This window comes from Sapajus apella, unplaced genomic scaffold, assembly GCF_009761245.1.
Source record: "Sapajus apella isolate SASKATOON/1434 unplaced genomic scaffold, GSC_monkey_1.0 scaffold22, whole genome shotgun sequence".
NCBI lineage: Eukaryota > Metazoa > Chordata > Mammalia > Primates > Cebidae > Sapajus > Sapajus apella.
Window position 1 is genome coordinate 23,239,010 of NW_022436962.1, and position 21,880 is coordinate 23,260,889.

The 21,880-nt window shown below is 37.2% G+C and overlaps 1 protein-coding gene across 12 annotated transcripts in view; it reads left to right on the forward strand.

Moving 5' to 3' along the window:
* Positions 1-21,201, forward strand: part of MARK1 (microtubule affinity regulating kinase 1) — a 126,469-nt gene extending 105,268 nt beyond the window's left edge. For 2 of the 12 annotated variants that reach the window (XM_032289285.1, XM_032289297.1), the window contains 6 exons: positions 1,475-1,549; positions 7,077-7,177; positions 8,440-8,604; positions 9,569-9,823; positions 14,300-14,344; positions 18,626-21,201. In XM_032289285.1, coding sequence (XP_032145176.1) covers positions 1,475-1,549; positions 7,077-7,177; positions 8,440-8,604; positions 9,569-9,823; positions 14,300-14,344; positions 18,626-18,980 — 996 coding nt within the window. In that variant the 3' untranslated portion in view covers positions 18,981-21,201. The remainder of the gene's footprint in view (positions 1-1,474; positions 1,550-7,076; positions 7,178-8,439; positions 8,605-9,568; positions 9,824-14,299; positions 14,345-18,625) is intronic. The other 10 variants (XM_032289286.1, XM_032289287.1, XM_032289288.1 and 7 more) reach the window with 10 other exon arrangements.
* The last annotated feature ends 679 nt before the right edge of the window (positions 21,202-21,880 follow it).

Consider the following 21,880-nt stretch of genomic DNA (forward strand, 5'->3'; position numbering starts at 1 on the left):
ATTTTTACCAATGTCAATAAAGTAGAATATAGTGGAAAATATTAAATCCATTCAAATGGTATGAAATGGCTCCTTCCTTTCTGATGGAAAAAGAAATAGTGCCCATAACATGCACAGGTAATTAATAAGTGATAGTACAGTTAATGTTTATAAAATCAGAATTTTCCTTGTCAATAGTAACAGTTCTTGCTTGTAAGTATGATTCTATTGACAGTATTATTTAATGTTAGTTTAGTATCTTAAGGATGATACTGACAGATGATATTTAAAGCTAGCCAGTTGATAGACAGCATGGGGAGAGTTTTGAGTGAAATAGTTAAACAGATGAATGGTTGGATAAATGTTTTGGTTAATTCTCGGAGTCATCTGTTTGAGTGTTCATCACTCACAACCATCACAGACTAGAAATGAAAGGAGTCTCTCTTAGTTCATTTTGTGTTGCTATAATAGAATACCACATAATGGATACTTTTTAAAGCCAAGAAATTTATTTCTCACCACTCTGAAGGCTGGGTAGTTCAGTATCAAGATGCCAACTTCAGGTGAGGGCATTCTTGCTGCATCACCCCATGGCATAAAGCAAGGCCAAGAGAGCACATGCAAGAAAATAAGAGGGGGCCAAATACGCTTTTTATGAAAAAGCACTCTCAAGATAACCCACTTTCAAAGAATTCATTTGTGAGACCAGAGCCTAGTCACCTCTTATCAGGCCACACCTCCCAATGCTTGCGCATTGGGGATCAAGCTTCTAACACAGGAACTTCAGGGGACACATTCAGACCATAGCAGAGTATTATTATTTGTAAGTAAGATGCAGGAAAAACCAACTTAATATTTTCCTTTTAGAAATTTCCATCCAAAAATTACATGTGGGAGTTCAGGGAAAACCCTTGACTAGCCTAGAAACTTGGGAGCTAAATGTTGAGTTTTGAAGACACAAATATGTTGTGCTGTTTTTGAATCAAGAAAACAATAAAACTTGTAAAAGTATTTTCCATATTATCTATCACATGTATAAGCAGTATAAAATATAAAATGATATACACTATAATATGGATCTTAGTGCCCCCCCCCACCCTTCACCAAAATTCATATGTTAAAATTCTAACCCTAAAAAAAAAAAATTCTAACCCTAAAGGTGGTAGTATTAGAAGGCAGGTCCTTTAGGAGGTGATTAGGTCATCAGAGCCCTTACGAATAGGATTAGTGCCCTTATAAAAGAGCCCAAGGGAGCTTGTTCCACCCTTCTGCCATGTGAAATCACAACAAAAAGATGGCTATCTAGGAAGCAAGCCTTCACCGGATGCTAAATATCTTAACACCTTGATCTTGTGCTTTCCAGCCTCTTGAACTGTGAGAAATAAATTTCTGTTGTTTGTAAGCCAGCCAGTTTGTGATATTTTGTTATAGCAGCCCAAATAGACTAAGACATGAACTCTAAGAAAAGTATTAATCAACTTTTTCACAAAATAAGGGGAAGAAGGAAGGGCCAAGATGGCAGAGTAGAAACAGTGCCCGTCTGCAGCTCCCACCAAGAGGAAGGCAAAGGGTGAGTGATTTCTGTACATCCAACTGAGGTACCCAGGTTCTTTCATTAGGAGTTACTAGGTGGTTGGTGCAACCCATGGAGAACAAGGAAAAACAGGGTAGGGTGGTTCACCCAGGAGCTGCACTGGGCAGAGGGACTTCCCTCTGTGAGCCAAGAGAGGCGGTGAGGGAGTGTGCTACCCGCTGGGGGCACTACGCTTTTCCCACGGATTTTTGCAACTCATGGGTCAGGAGATTTCCTCGTGAGCCTACACCACCAGGGCCTTGGGTCCTAAACACAAAACTGGGCAGACCCATGGCAGCTGCTCCTGTCAGTAACTGTTCAGACAGGCACTGAGCTGCAGGAGTTTTTACATAATCTGGTGGCTCCTGGAGCTCCAGAAAGGCAGGAGATCTGTCCACTCCCGTGGAAAGGGGGCTGAAGCCAGAGAGCCAAGCAGCCTTCTCAGCGGATGCCACTCCCATGGATCCCCACCAAGCTAAGATTCACTGACCTGGAATCCCCGCTGGCCAGCACAGCAACCTAGAGTCTGCCTAATAGGACCAAGTTCCCGTCAGGAGGGGCAACCACCATTACTGCACCCTAGTCAGTGGTTTTCTCCTGCCAGTGTTAGGGAGGCTGGGCGGTTTGGACTGGGCTGTGTTCCCCACAGCACAGCATAGCAGCTGTGGTAGATCATGGCCAGACTGCTTCTTTAGGTGGGACCCAGATCCATCCCTCCTCACCAGGCAGGGCCTCCCTGCAGGAATTCCAGCAACTCCAGCCGGGGGCTTACAGACAGAACTCTCATCTCCCTGAGACAGAGCACCTGGGAGGAGGGGGAGCTGTGGTGTCAGGTTCAGCAGACTTAATCTTTCCTACCTGCTGGCCCCGAAGAGCCTGGGCCTTCTGGACGAGGGGAATTCCCCCAGCACAGTGCACCAGCTCCACTAAGGGGCAGCCAGACTTAATTCCTTAAGGACGTTCGTGATACTGTGCTTTTCGTCTGGGTGAGACCTCCCAACAGGGGTCAGCAGATAATTCATATAGGAGAGTACCAGCTGGCGTCAGGTTGCTGCCCTTCTGGGACAAAGCTTTCAAAGGAAGGAGCAGGCAGCAATCTGCTGTTCTGCAGCCTCCACTGGTGATACCCAGGCAATCAGGGTCTGGAGTGGATCCCCAGAAAACTGCAGCAGACCTGCAGAAGAGGGACCTGAGTGTTAGAAGAAAAACAAACAACAGAAAACAACAGCAAGGCTGGTTCAACATATGCAAATCAATGAATATAATTGGTCACATAAACAGAACTAAAGACAAAAACCACATGATTATCTCAATAGACAAAGAAAAGGCCTTTGATAAAATTCAACATCCCTTCATGCTAAAAATTCTCAATAAACTAGGTATTGAAGGAACATATTTTGAGTTCTTTAAAATAGTAAGAGTCATATATGACAAGCTCACAGCCAATATCATACTGAATGGGCAAAAGCTAGAAGCATTCCTCTTGAAAACTGTCACAAGACAAGGATGCCTTCCCTTACCACTCTTATTTAACATAGTATTGGAAATTCTGGCCAGGGCAATTAGACAAGAGAAAGAAATAAAGGGTATTCAGATAGGAATACCACTCAAGACATAGGCATGGGCAAAGATTTTATGATGCAATCTCCAAAAAGAATTGCAACAAAAAGCAAAAATTGACAAATGGGACCTAATTAAAGAGCTTCTGCACAGCAAAATAAACTATCATCACAGTGAACAGAAAACTTTCAGAATGGAAGAAATTTTTACAATCTATCCATCTGACAAAGGTCTAACAACCAGAATCTACAAGGAACTTAATCAAATTTACAAGAAAGAAAAACTTCATTAAAAACTGGGCCATGGACATGAACGGACATTTCTCAAAAGAAGACATAAACGTGGCTAACAAACATGAAAAAAAGCTCAACATCACTAATCATTAGCGAAATGCAAATCAAAACCATAATGAGATACCATCTCATGCCAGTCAGAATGGTGATTATTAAAAAGTTAAGAAACAACAGATGCTGGTGAGGTTGCAGAGAAATAAAAACCCTTTTAGCGGGCGCAGTGGCTCATGCCCGTAATCCCAGCACTTTGGGAGGCTGAGCAGGGCGGATCATGAGGTCAGGAGATTGAGACCAACCGACCAACATGGTGAAACCCCATCTCTACTAAAATACAAAAATTAGCCTGGCGTGGTGGTGCACACCTGTAGTCCCAGCTGCTTGGGAGGCTGAGGCAGGGGAATCACTTGAACCTGGGTGGCAGAAGTTGCAGTGAGCTGAGATCTCGCCACTGCACTCCAGTTAGGCAACAGAACAAGACTCCGTCTAAAACACACACACACGCACACACACACACACACTTTTACACTGTTGGTGGGAATATAAATTAGTTCAACCATTGAGGAAGACTGTGGCGATTCCTCAAAGATTTAGAACTGGAAATATCATTTGACCCAGCAATCCCATTACTGGGTATATACCCAGAGGAATATAAATCTATCATTCTTTTATAAAGGTACATGCACGTTTATCTTCATTGCAGCACTGTTCACAATAGCAAAGACATGGTATCAACCCAAATGCCCTTCAGTGATAGACTGGATAAAGAAAATGTGGTACATATACAACATGGAATACTATGCAGCCATACAAAGGAATGAGGTTGAAGCCAGAACATGGATGAAGCCAGAAGCCATTATCATCAGCAAATTAATGCAGGAACAGAAAACCAAACACCGCATGTTCTCACTTAAAAGTGGAAGCTGAACAATGAGAACACATGGACACAGAGAGGGGAACAACACACGCTGGGGCCTTTCAGTGGAGGGTAGAGGTTGGGGGAGAGCATTAGGAAAAATAACTAATGCATGCTGGGCTTAATACTTAGGTGATGGGTTGATAGGTACAACAGACCACCATGGCACACATTTACTTACGTAACAAACCTGTGCATTTTGCAAATGTACCTCTTATTTTATTTTATTTAAAAATAAGATTTAAAATTAAAAATCAAAACAGCATTTAAAATAAAAAACAAAAAATGGGGAAGAAGAGATTTAGGAAGACTCAAAAAGATTTAAGAATGCTATAATAAGTATTAAATACTGTATATAAAATTATGGTATAATTACGTAAAATATAATCACTTTACTGTGAAAGAATCTCCAAAAAGTTGTTTACGTGGTTGGTTTCCAGTTTGGGGAAGTTGCCAAACTAGAGTTCAGAAGTCGGCAGGGGTAGCTTCCATCTGGTTCCCAAATCCTCAGCAGAATAAACCTTACCTTCTTAGTGATCTCTAGAGCTTTTTTATCTGAACTAGGAAGATCAGCTATAAAAGTTAGTTTTATATGTGAATGTATGACAAATGGAAGCAGTGACAGTGTGTTTCCATAACTTTTGCATAATTCTAAATTTCCCTGGGGAAATACAGCTGATAGTTGTCGCACCTGAATATCACTGGCATTGAAGGCTCAAGGCACGGGAGGTAGGGTGGGAGGAGTGCAAATTCAGAGACACAGCTTGGAAGGAGAGATACCATTCACCATCAGCCTTTGAAAAGGAAAGAAATGTCATTGAGAATAGCCAGAAACACTTTTAAAAGCTTCTAGACAGTGTATGGTAACATGATTTGACAAGGAATTAAGCTATTTATTTGAAAATTTGGCCAAAATTATGAGATTATCAAAAGCACGTATCTTTATAGTGGTAAATTTTGTGCCCATGGGGTGATTTTACAGCCTTTCAGATTTGTCCTCTATATTTTAAATTTCCAATTAATTTCTAGGGAATTAAATGTCAGTAGCTTCTAAGAGAAAAGTAGGAAATAATTTAAGTGTTCAAAAATTAGGAATTTATTGGTTAAAATAAAATATGGTATGTCTGTACAGTTGTATAGGCTACAGCCATAACACTTTAGTATCACTTGATGTGGACAGATGTTAATGACATGTTAAATGGGAAAGCAGGTAACGAAACAATGTCTTTAAAACTATGAAATATGGATGACATTTCTAGTTTTTTTGAGAACTTTAATATAGGTTAATTTCATAATGCTTCATAATGCATCTCTCCATAATCAAATCCATTTTCTTTGCCTAAATAACATGGACCAAGTCTTTTTTTTTTTTTTTTTTTGAGACGGTGTCTCACTCTGTTGCTCAGGCTGGATGGAGTGCAGTGGGGCAATAACAGCTCATTGCATTCTCAACTTCTCTGGCTCAGGTGATCGTCCCACTTCAGCCTCCCTAGTAGCTGGGACTACAGGCGTGTGCCATCACACCCAGCTAATTTTGTTTGTACTTTTTGTGGAGATGGGGTTTCGCTATGTTGCCCAGGCTGTTCTTGAACACCTAGCCTCAAACAATCTGCCCTCCTCAGCCTCCCAAAATGTTGTGATTGAGTCACCACAATTGGCCTACATGTTCCAAGTCTTACTTAAAAATTTTAATAATCTTAGCCTCTTTGGTTCCATATTTTATAATTTTTAACATATGCTTTTTATATAACTGGTGACAAAATTCCTTCCATCTCAGAATCTGCATTACTGAAAAATTTTACAACTGTATTTATATAGTTTTGTTTATATGAGTTTTTTTCCATCTTCAAAGTGAATTCAAGCAAATATCTATTCACTTTTTAGCCCTCATGATTCAACAACGTTTAGGTTGATTATATATTTTAAATCCTGGGTTAGCCAAAAGTAGCAAGTTTTTTTGTTTTGTTGGAGTAAGGATTAAACAAGGGTATTATATCCACATTGAAAATCATTTATGTATATTTTATTACCAGTGAGTAACTAGTCAAGGATTTGGTAGGCACAGCAATGGGTTTACAGGTCAGAAGTTGTGTGCGTGGTAAGGAGAATCACTTACCTATCCCTTTTTGCTTATTTTCTCTCTTTTCTCCAAAGCTCCTCAGACATGGCCTGCCTCCTAGCTCAAACCTGAGGCTTGAGGAAATATCTTCAGTGTGGCACTGAACACAACACTGTTGGTGGCCTCAGCCGGACATGCCTTTGATTCCGGGGCATTTAGTCTGCTTAATATTCCCAGTGGTTGAGAGAGTTTCTCAAGCAGGTGAAGAAAGGCAGCCCACAGGCTTCTGAGTGGGCATGCCATCTTCACTGCCCCAGGCTTCTTTTGGTGACGATACTTAGTGTGGAGTTGGCTTGCACTCCTAATTACTTAGAACTGCTCACACCCCTGCTCCTGCCCTTTCTTCACCACCAGCTTACAAAGGAGGGAGTGAATAGAAACCCAGCTCTCCTGTTGATTCCAAACTGCTGGCATCTGTTGTAGGAGGATAAGCTAAAACTGTAATGAGTTCATTTTTGATGCTTTGTCTTTTACTTCTGAAAGCTAAATGAGAGAGAGGAAGGGGATAATCTTGTTAATATAAGATTCGGATAAATTAAAATTCTGTATATTTTTCTCAAAGTCAGCTTAAATATATTTCTTTGACTTTCCACAAATATATTTAGAATTTTTAAATTGCTTTTTTTTTTCTTCTTAAAGAACAATGTGTATTCTGGAGGTAGCATGGCAAGAAGGAATACTTATGTCTGTGAAAGGACCACAGATCGATATGCAGCATTGCAGAATGGAAAAGACAACAGGTAAATGCCACAGTGCCAAGTAGTAATACCTTTGCTATTGTTCTGTGTTAGTGCTTTTGTTGAAATGCCTGCAGCTGAATGGGTCTAGGGAAAAGGAGTTATTATATAAAATAGTAAGATTGCAACCAACCATTCTTACTAAGATATCTCTCCTGTACCAGAATAGAAGGATGGGAAAACATTTAGAGAAAACAGGAAGTAAATATCTTTACCTACCAATTTCTGAGTAAAATCTGATAGTAAATATTTTTCTATAGTGAAGCAGATCATACCATCCTAATTTCATCTTCGCAATTTAAATCTTATTCTTTTATGCACCTGCTGCCTCCTTCCCTTTCACCTCCCATCAAGTCTTTACTGTATTTGAATAATAAAGGCTTTATTTTCCTCCCTCTGAAAAAATGTGGCCATCTTATTTCTCATCATTCAGAACCATATAATTTTTAAAGTGTTTTATTTCAAATAATAATAAATCATATTATTTTTAGTATTTAAAAAATGTAACTTCTTTCTATCATGAGTCAGAAGGACTGCTCATCAATATAGTACAAAGGCATGGAGCCTAGTCTAATGACATTCTATTCTTAGTACCACCTTCAGTCATTTCAGTAGTGTGTACAAACCGTTCTCACATTTGTTTCTTCTCACCTCGTAAGACTGTAAAGTAAGTGTTATTGTAAGACATACAAAGAAAACTATATCTTCTTTGAACATAAGATAATTGGAAATTGGTTTCAGACTTATGATTTTTCCTGTACTAAATTTTAAGCTGCAGCTCCTTTAATCTGCAACAGTTAACCTATTGACTAAAAGTGTGATGTATCCAGAGATAATATTTTTGGTATAATTATCAATTCTGATTGTATCAGTAATGGACAATAAACCACATCAACATATCACACCAAACTGTGATTTTGGGGAAGTAAAAAATGACTTAGTCATAATCATTTTGTCTGAAATTATTGTATCTCCACGAAAGTAATTTTATACTTTCTCACATTTACATACATAGAGTAAGTGTGTGTGAGATTTTTTTTCATGGATGATAGTGATACATTTACCCTGGATACTTTTCATAAGAATGTTAATTTTTTGTTAGTCATTAATAATGCTGTTAATGTTAGTTTCTTTCAAATATTTTAGTCATGAAAGGTGTTATTCAGTTTAGATTTTTAAAAAGTATAATGCTTAAATTTTAGTAAACCACAATTTTTCTTCTTTTTTACATTTCCATGGTCTTCTCAACTGCTTTATGACAAAAGCCTTACAGAGATGTCTGTGAGTAGCATATCTTCTGCAGGCTCTTCTGTGGCCTCTGCTGTCCCCTCAGCACGACCCCGCCACCAGAAGTCCATGTCCACTTCTGGTCATCCTATTAAAGTCACACTGCCAACCATTAAAGACAGCTCTGAAGCTTACCGGCCTGGGTAACGTGCTGGTTATGTTTCGTTTTGTTCATTGTTTTAAAATATATAGTACCATATGAAAATACATGATACTCACCATCACATTAAGACCTTTCTGACAAGATTCAGTGTTTGTAATGGAGGAAAAATTGAATTGTATCATAAACTTTCTGTGTACTTTGGCTGTTACTGGAAATATTCCATATAACTTGTCATTTTCTAGAGGAGTTTTTTTAAGGATTTGGTTTAAGTCCATCTATAAAGTTAAATATTGCTGCTTAATTTGTCACTTAGGTAAAGTGACTTTTTTATGATTTAAACATATTCAAACAAGCACTAAACTTGGAGTTGAAACCTTTGGGTAATGATCAGGCTCAGTTCCTTGTTCTTAATAAAACAGGGCTTCAGTTTTCCTGTCAATGACACTGATGAACTCAAGAGCCTATTCAGGTATAAAATTATATAACTGGTTTTCTAGTATTTTTCTACTTTAGGATTTCTCAAATTCAGTACATCTGAACATTTTAACTCTCTGTTAGATTTGTTAAGCATATTGGTACTGCCATGTGGTGGTGTACCATCACTGAAGCCTAAATTAGAAATGGGAAATTATTTTCTTCAATGTTTTTTTAATAGACAATAAAATTTGTGTTCAGCATTGCTAAGTGGTTCAGGAGAATGTTAAAAAAATATTTGCACTATCCCTGGTTTGGGATTCCTGATACTGAAGAGTATTTATCTTTGTGTCCCTGTTTCAGTCATTTCTTAATTTTTAGTTACCAAACAAAAGGTATCTAGTTTCAGTCTGAAATCTTATTCCTCTCCAATGATATAGTAAATAAAATCAACTCATGTCTCACAACTCTAATGTGAACAAATAAAGTAGGGCCAAAAGAAGTAGCCATAGCCATTTGTTTCAAGTTTTTAGCATGAGTGAAAGGTTTTCTTGTCATTATTCTAAATGATATATCTTAATTTGTCCCAGCAGTACAACCCAGAGAGTGCCTGCTGCTTCCCCATCTGCTCACAGTATTAGTACTGCGACTCCAGACCGGACCCGCTTTCCCCGAGGGAGCTCAAGCCGAAGCACTTTCCATGGTGAACAGCTCCGGGAGCGACGCAGCGCTGCTTATAATGGGCCACCTGCTTCACCATCCCATGAAACGGGTGCATTTGCACATGCCAGAAGGGGAACGTCAACTGGTATAATAAGCAAAATCACATCCAAATTTGTTCGCAGGTCAGTACCAATGTACTATCGTGTTTTGTTTCCTCTAGAAATTACAAAAGGAATTACTTTTTGCTTAAGTCTTTATAATAATTTTCCAAAATGGTTTTATAACATTTCATTAGAGCTGCTCTTTTACAGATTTGGAAGAAAAAAATTTAGGAAGACATAAAGTCTTTTTCCTTAAGAGAAAGAAAAAAAATGGACTAAATGAGATTTTAAAAATCTATAAAATAAAATGTAAAGAACAAAAATTTGACTTTAAAAATGTGTGTTTTAACAAAATATTATTTTATATTTAAAAGCCTTGATTGAGAAAAATAAATGAGTTTACATGTTTCCTTCAAACAATATTTATCTTGAAAATACTTTTAAATTGCTTGCTAATAATATATAATTTACATTTTTTTCTTCTTTGCATAAAATGCCCACATACCAGAGTCGCAGATCTATGTAATTTCACATCATAAAAACTTAACATCAAAACATAGTAAACACAAAATGAATACATGTATAGTAAAGTTCTAATCTACTTAAACAATGCAATTATACTTTCTAAAAAGTAGGCATGCTTACTATGCATACATGTACAGTGCACATTGATGATACAAGTTGCTGACTACAATGCAGGCTGATGTCTATTTGATCTATTTTTGTGTCCCACTAAATGCCTACTTAAGACCTGTGACAGACAAAGCACTGTGTTAGGTGCAGAACAGAATCTAAAGATAGGTAAGACAACATCTGTGCCCTCCAGATTTGTACAGTCTTCTAAGAAGCAGACAAACAAGTAGCCATGATATAAACCAGAACATGTGCTAAAAAGTGTGGGCAACATGCTGGGCTCCAGAGGAAGACACAATTGTTTCTATCTAGGGAGACAGTGAAGGCACCCTATCATATAATCATTTCAGCTGAGCCTTCAGTGATGGGTTAGAAATAATTATACTTGCTTTAAGAAATACTAATTAAATAATTAATTTTCAATGTTATTAGTGTTCCTAGGATTTCAAAGAGTGGATGTGGAAAAGAGAAGCAGCGGCTTCAGTCTTACTTGCTTGTCATGGAGCTATTTATAGACCTGGTTCATACATCAGTTTGCCCAGTATCACATAGCTAAATTCAAAACCTTAAAGCCTCAAATGTAACATAAATTTCTAACCATATCAGTCAGTGAGTTTGTACCCTTTGGGCAATTGCTATGCAGCATGACAACTTGCTAGAGAAAGTAAAAGTTCACCAACAGAGTCAGCATAGAAGATGGATGATAGTTTTAGCGGGCCATCTGCAGGGCACTAGTCAGATTATCAGTAGGTTTCTACTTTTGGAATTTGGCTATTTCAGGCCATTTCAAAAAGCCAGTACTTTCTTCTGGTTAAGCCAGAACTAATTTTAAAGTGAAAAAAATAGGTTTGGAGTTTGATGCTTGATTACTAATTTTGCATTAAGCACTGTGCAAAATACTTCTCTTTGCTCTGCAACAAAAATTTAGACTCTAGAGAAAACATAGTAAAGGGTACTGTGGACAGGAAGTCAGGAGACAGAATATCAAAGCAAGAAAGTGCCTTAGAGATGGTGTGTTGGGAGGTTCTGAAAAAGGATTACCATATAGTCATTGAACACATATGTGAAGACCTACTATATGCGAGGCACTTTTGTAGGAGCTATTGCTGCAGCAGTGAGTGAGGCTAATGGGGCTCCTGCCTTCCTGTGAGCAACTATGTTGAAACATTCCGCACAGTTAAAGTGCTTCCCTTGCTTGGCTCTGGTTTTCTCCTGACTCACAGACTAGCTATCCTCTGGGCTCCTTTGCTGGCTCTTTTCGGATTCCCTTGCCTTTCCCTCAACCTCTAAATATTAGAATGCCCCAGGGCTCAGTCTCTGAACACATTCTTTTCTCTGGTTTTCCTTACACTCTTGGTGATCTCAGTCAGGCTCATGATACTAGATTCCATCCTGTATGAACAACTCCCAAGTGTATCTCTAGCCCACATCTCTCTCTCTCTCTCTGGTTTTCCTTACGCTCTTGGTGATCTCAGTCAGGTCATGACGTTAGATTCCATCCTGTGTGAACAACTCCCAAGTGTATCTCTAGCCCACATCTCTCTCTTAAACTGCAGACTCATAGCCAACTGCTGCTCAGCTCTCTGCTTGGATATGTTATAGACTCTGAAGCAGAACATGTTCAAAACTCAACTCTCGTTCCTCTTCCCAAACCTCCTCCTCCCTCGTTCTTCACCGTCTTGGAATTTTCCTTGACATCCCTTTTTCTCATACCACATCAGATCCATTGGCAAATTGTGCGGACTTTACCTTCATAGCATATCCAGAATTTAACTGTTTTCACTCCCATCACTGCTTTCATACTCTGAATCACTGTTCATCTTTCACCTACTCATAGCTCTCCTAGCTTCTGTCCTGGTCCTCCTCCTCTTCTGTTTCAGCAGTGTCATGTCAAGTCTGATCATGTCACTTTTAGATTTAAAGCCCCTGATTAGCTTCCGTCTTGCTCAGAATACAATTCTGTGCCCTCACCGTGGCCTGTGGGGCCTTGTGCAACCTGGTCATCCATTTCTGCTCTGACTACTTCTTCTCCCACTCTTCCCCTGGCTGGTTCCCCACCAGCCACACAGGCACCTGACTGTCCTCAAGTACATTAAGCACTGCTTTGGCATTGTGTACCTGCTCTTCCTTCTGCCTGGAATTCTCTGCCCTAAATACCTGCGTGGCTCACTTCTACACCAAACCTTATGATTTTCTAACCATAGCTTATTCTTATGTAGGGAATAACCCAATTTGTTCAGTTGAGTATATATTGCTGTGTGTAGGTAACTGTTTTTTAAATGTTGTGTTGAAGAGCCATGCTGCACTGCAAATGCTGTTACAGCCAGGTGTGCCTTCTGTAGCCCCATCTGCCTCCTACCGTGGCTACTGAAAGCAGACTTCTTGGGCTTTTTGAAATAATTGCCAAGTAGCAGAAATTCTTCCAATGTTCCTACTAGCATCCAGGTAGGCAGGAACAGGGTATGGGTCAATTGCTATTTCAGTCAATTATAGCAGAGGAAATAGAGTCAAAGGGACATTTCACTCCTAATGCTTCAAGTTTGGCAATAGTGGAATAGGTGTTTGCTAGTGAATAATAAAGCATAATATAAATAGGACAGAAAAGTCCAGTGAGATGTATGTCCCTTCCTAAAGGAATTTTATCTTAGCAGTGGGAGTCAACAGCATTACTGTCTTGCATGCCAAGTTGGTACACTGCCCATCTGTGTGTATCACTTCATCAACGTGTAATGGAAAATGTACGTTTCACTTTGAGCCTGCTCAAATATGTTTTATTTCAGTGTGCTATAATAAAATGGATTTGTATAGATGGCATTGAATTTTTATTATACTTCCCAATGAAAATGCAGTTATTAGAAATTTAAGAAATTACGTTTGAATGTGAGAATACATTTTATATTCTTTTAAATTCAGACAGAAATTTTTTTTTCATAATATGCTTAAAACAGGCATGTATTAGTTAAAGACCCTGAGATGCATAAGGCATTCATATTTTTGAGAACCATTTAAAATTTTAGAGCTTGGTGTGTAGGTATGTTTTATTAACTTGGGGGATGGGAGAGTGCCACTGATTTTATTCTTGTTGCATTCATTTAATATAAATAATACAAATGTTTCTGGAATGGCTAAAACATTAAGACAACATTATCTTAAGGATTCAAGTTGGTGATTTTTCCCACTATTTAATAGTGTTTTGGCCTCTATCACAAGATACTTAATTACCTTTAAAAATGACAAAGGGTTAAAATTTTGGTAGACTTTATAAATTTTAATTACATCCAACACAAGAACAATTAGTAGTGTTTTCATGGTTTCATTTCACAGGTGGATATCCAGGTAAGATCAGTGTTTTTGCTTAAGATTGAATCGTGTTTTTAGACTCACCTACATGGCTAGGCTGTTAATTTGCTATGATATTTTATCATGTGCATGAATTGTTAGCATAACTTCTAAAAGAAATGCTTATAGAAGAAATTGCTTATTTAGAAATTGGTATTTATTTGCTTACTATAAGGTTAATATATATATTTTCTAAATTGAGCGACTACTAAAATTATGCATAATTACAAATTTGAAGTTGAATCTTGCTATTGATAATTATTAAATAGTTTTAACTTTAGATTAAACTAAATTAAACCAAACGATAAATTATGACTTCAAATGAATCATGGCTGGGAATTGGAAGATTATGAAAAAAAAGTTAAACTTTCACTTCATATTGCCTTGACAATAATAAGTAGACGCTCAATAAATGATAATTACAAACGATGAAAAACGAGAAATAGTCTCAGACTGACTACTAATAGAAAATTGTCATGGTAGAAGTTTGCTCAACAAGCTAATTTTAAAATCATTTTAGATATAGGTTTTCTTGATATATTTTTTACTTTTATCATTAAATCTCAACCTTCACTTTGTTTTGAGGGATCCAAGTGAAGGCGAAGCCAGTGGCAGAACTGACACCTCAAGGTGAGGAGCCACTATTAATACTTCGCTGCTAGGTCCCTGTGTATGAAAACGTACTTTTGAAATACTTACAGCACTTAATGATCATGAATAGATCTAATAACTAGATAGCATGCATATTTTAGATTTTTATATTGGGGTGGGTTTTCATAATGTTACCTATCATTCAAGTCAGTCAACTTTTGAGTTTGTTTTCCAAACATTCATTTGAATTGTGAACTTGGTAAAGACAAAGGCGTTCTGTTCTATAAAGTATGTTGAGCTGAAGAATTAATTGATTAAGTGTACAGATATTGTTCTCACTCAAGTGATGTAACTAAAATTAATGAGTCAAATGGCACAAATAACATAGAACAGGGAAATAATTACACATAGGAAGATTTGATATAAGTAATATATTTTAGGTGACAATTCAGTGTTTGATCACATTTAAAAATTCTACCCTACCATACTTTTGGGGATTTTTTTTTTTTTTTTGACATTTCATTCATTCTGGCAATGGGTTTCAAACTTGAGCACAATCAGAATTACAGGGAAGACTTGATAAAAAGATTACTGGATCCCACACCCAGGGTTTCTGATTCAGAGGCCGAGGCGGGTGCCTGAGTATTTGCATTTCTAGCAAGTCCCCAGGAGATGCTTATGCTGCTGTTCTAGGGACCACATTATGGACATGTTAGTACTTGTGTTCATATTTTACAAATGAGAGATTTAAGAAATGAAGCACTCATTTATTTTGAGTATACACAAGCATTAAGGCATGCAGTATAAATCTCAGAACCAACAAGTATTTCACAGTAGGACAGGCATCTGGCTTCATTCAGGAACAGCTATGACCAGCTGAACACAAGCCTCCAATTTGATTTCTACTTTTCAAATTATTTAAAATATAAAACATAATGAACTTGGAGAAAACTATAGCACTTCCATGTAGTCTTTTTAGCAAACTGTGCTATATTTATATTTAGTAATAATAGTTGAAATGTTTCGTTGTAGAGTTAGGTACCTGAGTCACCATGGTAGGGAGCCACAGTTGAGCAAGACCAATATTCTTAACTTTCTTCTGCCTTTTACACAAACATGGAGGACTTGTTCTTAGCCTCTCCCTCGGTCTTCATTTTTGAGCCCCTTTCTTGCATCTCATCCTGTATTTCCACTAAATTTCCCTCTGAAACATTTAGTAGTGTGTGGCGTTGCGAGTGGCATTAATAGTTGTATTTTTGACTGGGCACAGTGGCTCATGCCTGTAATCACAGCACTTTGGGAGGCTGAGGCAGGTGAATCATGAGGTCAAGAGATGAGATCATCCCGGCCAACGTGGTGAAACCCCATCTCTATTAAAAATACAAAAATTAGCTGGGCGTTGTGGTGCACATCTGTAGTCCCAGCTACTTGGGAGTCTGAGGCAGGAGAATCACTTGAACCCAGGAGGCAGAGGTTGCAGTGAGCCAAGATCACGCCACTGCAGTGCAGCTTGGCAACAGAGTGAGACTCCATCTCAAAAAAAAAAAAGTTGCATTTTTATCCTTTTAATGTAACTACATGACTTTATTACATTATAAGAATTAGTCACTGATCTTTTATAAATGTTTACACAACACTTTTCATATTCCTTTTTGTTTGGTTGTTGTTGGGTTTTGTTCTATTTTTGCTTTTGGACAGACTTACTGGATACTAACTATAAGGTACTTTCTCGTCATTTAATTTTCACAACCACCAGGTGAAAAATGCCCATTTACAGATTTAAAAAAAAAAAACCAGCAAAAAACATAGGTAGGATCAAGCCAGTTATAATGAAGTTCTGTCATTTCAGGGAGATGGGGTAGTACTGTGATTAGATGTACAGGTTCTCAGTCAGATTGCGGGTTTGAGCCGTGTTCTACTGCTTACCTTACTGTGTGGCTTTCGGGAAGTTACCTCAACTCTGTGTGCCTCCATTTCCTCACTCTAACTGCCTCCTAGGGTTGTTCTGAGGCATAAATGAGGAATTAATACATTTTAGGCAGTTAGGACAGTTCCTGTACCTAATAAGTGTACTCCAGGAATGTTAGCTGTTCTTATATTAATATCCACATTTCCAGAAGCTTTCTACAATTGACAGTATCAGTGGCAATGTCTGTGAGACCATGCAGAAAAACATCTTATTGTCGTAAGGTCATCTTAATGTGGAATAGAAGGAAACTAGACTTAGAGTAGTATTCCTGAATTAGCTCTATGGCTTCAGAAAACTTTTTTTTTTTTTTTTTTTTCCTGAGACAAAGTATTGCTCTGTCACCCAGACTGGAGTGCAGTGGCGCAATCTCGGCTCACTGCAGCCTCTGCCTCCTGGGTTTAAGCAATTCTCTTGCCTCAGCCTCCTGAGTAGCTGGGATTACAGGCACATGCCATCATGCCCAGCTAATTTTTGTAGTTTTAGTAGAGATGGGTTTTCACCATGTTGGCCAGGCTGGTCTTGAACTCCTGACCTCGTGATCCTCTTGCCTTGGCCTCCCAAAGTTCTGGGATTACAGGCATGAGCCACAGAAAACTAATTTTAAGTTTTCCAGCCATCAGTTCCATCTTTAAAATGAGTGCTCAGTCAGCTGATCTCTTGGGTCCCTTCTAGCCTGCTGGTTCCACCAGAATTACACATGTGACCTTGGTAAATGACTCTAGTTTGCTCTGCAAGCCCCAAGAGGCCTGTGATTTAATGGCTTAGATTCAGTGAACAAAAAGAGAAAAATAGAGAACAGGATGAAGTAAATACTTTCCATAATTATTAATAGTTTTTGGAAATTTATTTTTTCTACCTATTCCTTTCCTTATTTTCTCAAGATTGTATAGTTTGCAGAGCTTTGGGGGGGCTCAGATACCTGGAAATGAAGTGAACAATATATATAAAATTGTAGATATGTAAACATATACATGAATATATATTATACTATTGCTATAAAATGTATATATATATTAATTTAAATATGTATGCAGTAGATTATAAACTCCTTTCAAAGGACATGACATTTTTTTTCTTAAATCACCGATAAGTGAGATAAAGTAACAAGCTGCAATTGTAACATCTCTATTTGGATAATTGTTCAAGAAATTTAATTACAGGATTTTCTGTATCACAAATAATCTATTAACTTTGATGAAACTATGAAGGTTTTTTCCTATGATTATTTGAAATAGGTTTTTTTTTTCATGTTATTGGTGTGATACCTGCAATAAGTAAAATTCAGTGAGATTGAGTCATTTAACAAATATGTTAATAGTTACTATGTACCCAGCACAGTTCTAGATGCCTGAGATCTATCAGTGAATGAAATAGACAGAACTCCTTGCCTTCCTGGAATTTACAATCTAATGGTAGAGTCAGACAGTAAACACCCTAACAAACGGGTTAAATGATGGAATGTGATAAGCGCTATAGAGAAAAAATAAAGCAGGCTAAAGGGGATTGGCCATGTTAGGATAGGAGTTAGGATGCAATAGGGCAGTCAGGGAAAGCCTCATGAAGAAAGTGGGCAGAAATTTGTAAAGGAGTTAGCCACACAGCCATCTGGGGAGAAGCATTCACGACAGAGGGAACAGTCTGTGCAACAGCCTCATGGCAAGAATATAACCTGTGTGTTCATGGAGGCCGGTGTGTTCTGACAGGAGTGAGGAAGGAGGAACATTCTAGGAAATGAGGTGAGGGGAGCAGGAGTTGGAGTGCAGGTCATGGGGAACGTTGTAGACTGTTTTAAGGATGTCTTTAGTGAAATGAGAAATCACTGGAGGACATTGAGATGTGTGGTATAAGTTAACGTCTTTACATAATTGAAATACAACATTCTTTCTCAACATTATTAGGTAAATGAATTATCTTTCCTTCTGAAGCTATTACATTACTCCTACCCAAAAAGGCAGAAAAAAGAAATTTTTATATTTCAAAAATGTATATTTACAAGTAGAATATTAGTGATCCCTATTTTGTGTGTGTGCTTGAACAGAGAAATATGGAACTGAAGAAGGTATTATATTCTTCACTTTCAGTTGCAGATTTGTTTTCCTCAGGCTACTTATATTTAAGAAAAAATGCTATTTTAGATTGACAGTATTAAGAGTCAAAACAGATGGCATCTTGGGGTGTGTTTTTGTAACACAAGATAATGTAAATCTTTGCATCTATCTCAGGGTAGTCTGCAAATAAGGTAGTTTTATTAGGCACTGAATTATCACCACTTAGATTTTATGTGTGTTTTGATTTCCTTGCTAAGTGAAATATTTTTGTTTTCATTCTTTCCCTTTGCCCTCTTCTTCCAGAAGTACATCAGGGGAACCAAAAGAAAGAGACAAGGAAGAGGGTAAAGATTCTAAGCCGCGTTCTTTGCGGTTCACATGGAGTATGAAGACCACTAGTTCAATGGACCCTAATGACATGATGAGAGAAATCCGAAAAGTGTTAGATGCAAATAACTGTGATTATGAGCAAAAAGAGAGATTTTTGCTTTTCTGTGTCCATGGAGATGCTAGACAGGATAGCCTCGTGCAGTGGGAGATGGAAGTTTGCAAGTTGCCACGACTGTCACTTAATGGGGTCCGCTTCAAGCGAATATCTGGAACATCTATTGCCTTTAAGAACATTGCATCAAAAATAGCAAATGAGCTTAAGCTGTAAGGACATCCAAATTTACAGGTTCAGGGAAGATGCATACATATATGAGGTACAGTTTTTGAATGTACTGGTAATGCCTAATGTGGTCTGCCTGTGAATCTCCCCATGTAGAATTTGCCCTTAATGCAATAAGGTTATACATAGTTATGAACTGTAAAATTAAAGTCAGTATGAACTATAATAAATATCTGTAGCTTAAAAAGTAGGTTCACATGTACAGGTAAGTATATTGTGTATTTCTGTTCATTTTCTGTTCATAGAGTTGTATAATAAAACATGATTGCTTAAAACTTGTATAGTTGTCTAGATTTCTGCACATAAATGTACGTTTGATGGTTTGATTTGAAAATGTTCTTCCCTGTTATTTACATCCTGGTGGGTTTTTTAAATTCTTACTTCCATCATGCAATTTTTGAAAATTGTGTCCAGAATTAAAAGTGCATAGAAATAGTCTTTACAATTGTAGCATGGACGTTGAAAAATTATTTTAAAATCATATTTAAATTTAAACCAGAAGCTGAAAAATAGATCAGCTTTATTATACACAAAATTATTCCTGCTTATCTTTGCTCTTTTCCTTGTTATCCCACAAGGTTTAGTTGAGAAGATACAAAATGTTTACAGTGTTGGCACTTACAGTTTTTAAATTCAAGTACATGAAATTCAATAATAGCTTTGCCTTGAGCTAACTAAGAAGTACTGGGGAAAAAGTTAAGTCTACATCAGGTTTCTTTTGAACTTTGAAGTGTTTTCTGACCCACTGCTAACTATAGCAGCAAAATTAAAAAAAAAAAAAAAAAAACAAGAAACAAAAAACAATACTTTATCTGGCTATGATAAACTGTCACGTAGATTTGCTGCCTTCAGAATACCACAGTGTAATTGCGGGGATATAATAATATTGGGACTGTTTCATAGCACAAACTCATCTTTACAGTGTTGATCAATGCATCAGTTAAGAAATAATGCCACCTCAGGAATTAACTGGCATTGGGAGCATTTGCCTCATTCTCCTATCCTCTTCACTCTGCCACTGTAATATCTATAACTACTTAAGAGACTTGTGAGCAAAACATACTATTTATAACAGTATATTATTGATTTATGCTTTTGTGGTTGTTCAGTTTGTTCCCATGTAACTCGTTTGTTTTAAATATTTTGCCAGATTTCTTGTATTTATTCCACATCATTATGCCTATAACGTGCCGCTTTGTAATTGGGCATTTGCCTATGTTTCTTTCATAATTAGTGATATATGCGATGTAAAACCACTAGTAAAGGTACATTTTAATACTTGTTATTTTATACTGAATTAGCCTTGGAGGTTGACTGTGCAATGTTATTTACTGTTGTAATTACTGTAATATCAACATATGGGCCCCATCTGCACACTCTTGAAAAATAGAAAGTGTATTCAAAATTTATCAGTTTAAAGAAAATAAAGCTGTGATAAATACTGTAATTCCAACCTACATTAGAAGGCTCTAAGTGTAGGTGATGTGCCATTCCATAATGGCTTTCCAGACAAGGGTGAATTTTACATTCTGTACTGTACTGTGATGTAGCTTTCTTCTGTAACAGTTATGTTCTAAAATGAAGTGTTTTTTTTTTTTTTTTTTGCCTTAGCAAAGGGTGGTGTTTGAAAAAAAAAATGTGTAGCCCCTTTTTAACCTAGTATTCATTCAAAAAAAATTGATGCAAATCTTTATTCACTTTCACTGGTGCACACTGAAATTTTACTTGAACAGTTCTCATAATAAAGCACTTGTCGTTTGCTCTTTATCAGAATGTGAATTACCTGTTTTCTAGTACAAAAGTATTCTGTATGAGGAGTTTATTGTATGTGTTCTAAATTTAGTTGGCAAAGGGTGATGCTGTGAAGGTTTTCAAGATTATTGAAGCTATGAAGGTTTCTTGTCATTATGACAAGAGAATTTAATCTTTTTATAGGAATTCCTATCACTGATACTTTTTAAAAAAATAGACCTCATGTGTTTTCCACGGTAGAAACTGATGTTTTTTACGTTTTCTCACTGTGGTCAACTCTTATATGTTTGTAGAAAGGAATTTTACTTCAATATCTTTTATGAACTAAAAATGAAATCTTGATACTCACTTTAGATTTTTTATTTTATGTGTTCATGACAACATAAATATTTTTTGAAAATTTAGAGGAATTTTACAATATGTTTGCATAAATAAATACCAGTTTATGTTCACTGGCTATGTGATACCAGGATTTCCTTGGCTTCTGTTGAAATATTATTTGATATAGCATCCCTTAAATTAATTATTTTGTAGAAACTGGGGCATAGCATTTTATTTGTTAAATGGAAAGAATAAGATGAAATATACTCCAGAGCCTTGATCCAATAATATTCTCTAAAATATAATTTGATTTAAAACTGAAAAGATCTTATTTTGAGGTGATTTTCACCAGTAGTGCCATTTCATACCATGCGGGGGGAAAAGCATATGGTGAGCAGCAAGCGCCAATTTACTGTAAACAAGTGATTCCATTAACCTCTGCAAATTAATCAAGATCATCTCTGCCTTCATCTTCAAAATATCTATTGAAATATCTACTATGTCTTAAGAGACATAAAAAATTATAAAAGATGGTTCCTACCTCTCTCAGATTTTGGTCCACTTGAAAAGACAAACTAAATATATGCAAAAGTAAAACACACACACACACACACACACACACACACACACACACACACACACACAGAAGAAACTGAAAGCGCTCAAACCACCACAGATAATAGATGCTATAGAAATTCAGAGAAGAATTCTGTATGGACACTGGAAAGGCAGGTCTTTTAAGGGACTTGAAGACTGGGCAAAATTTAAGAGACAATAGCAAAGACCCTATAGATGGAAAAAAGGCTTCAAGTTAG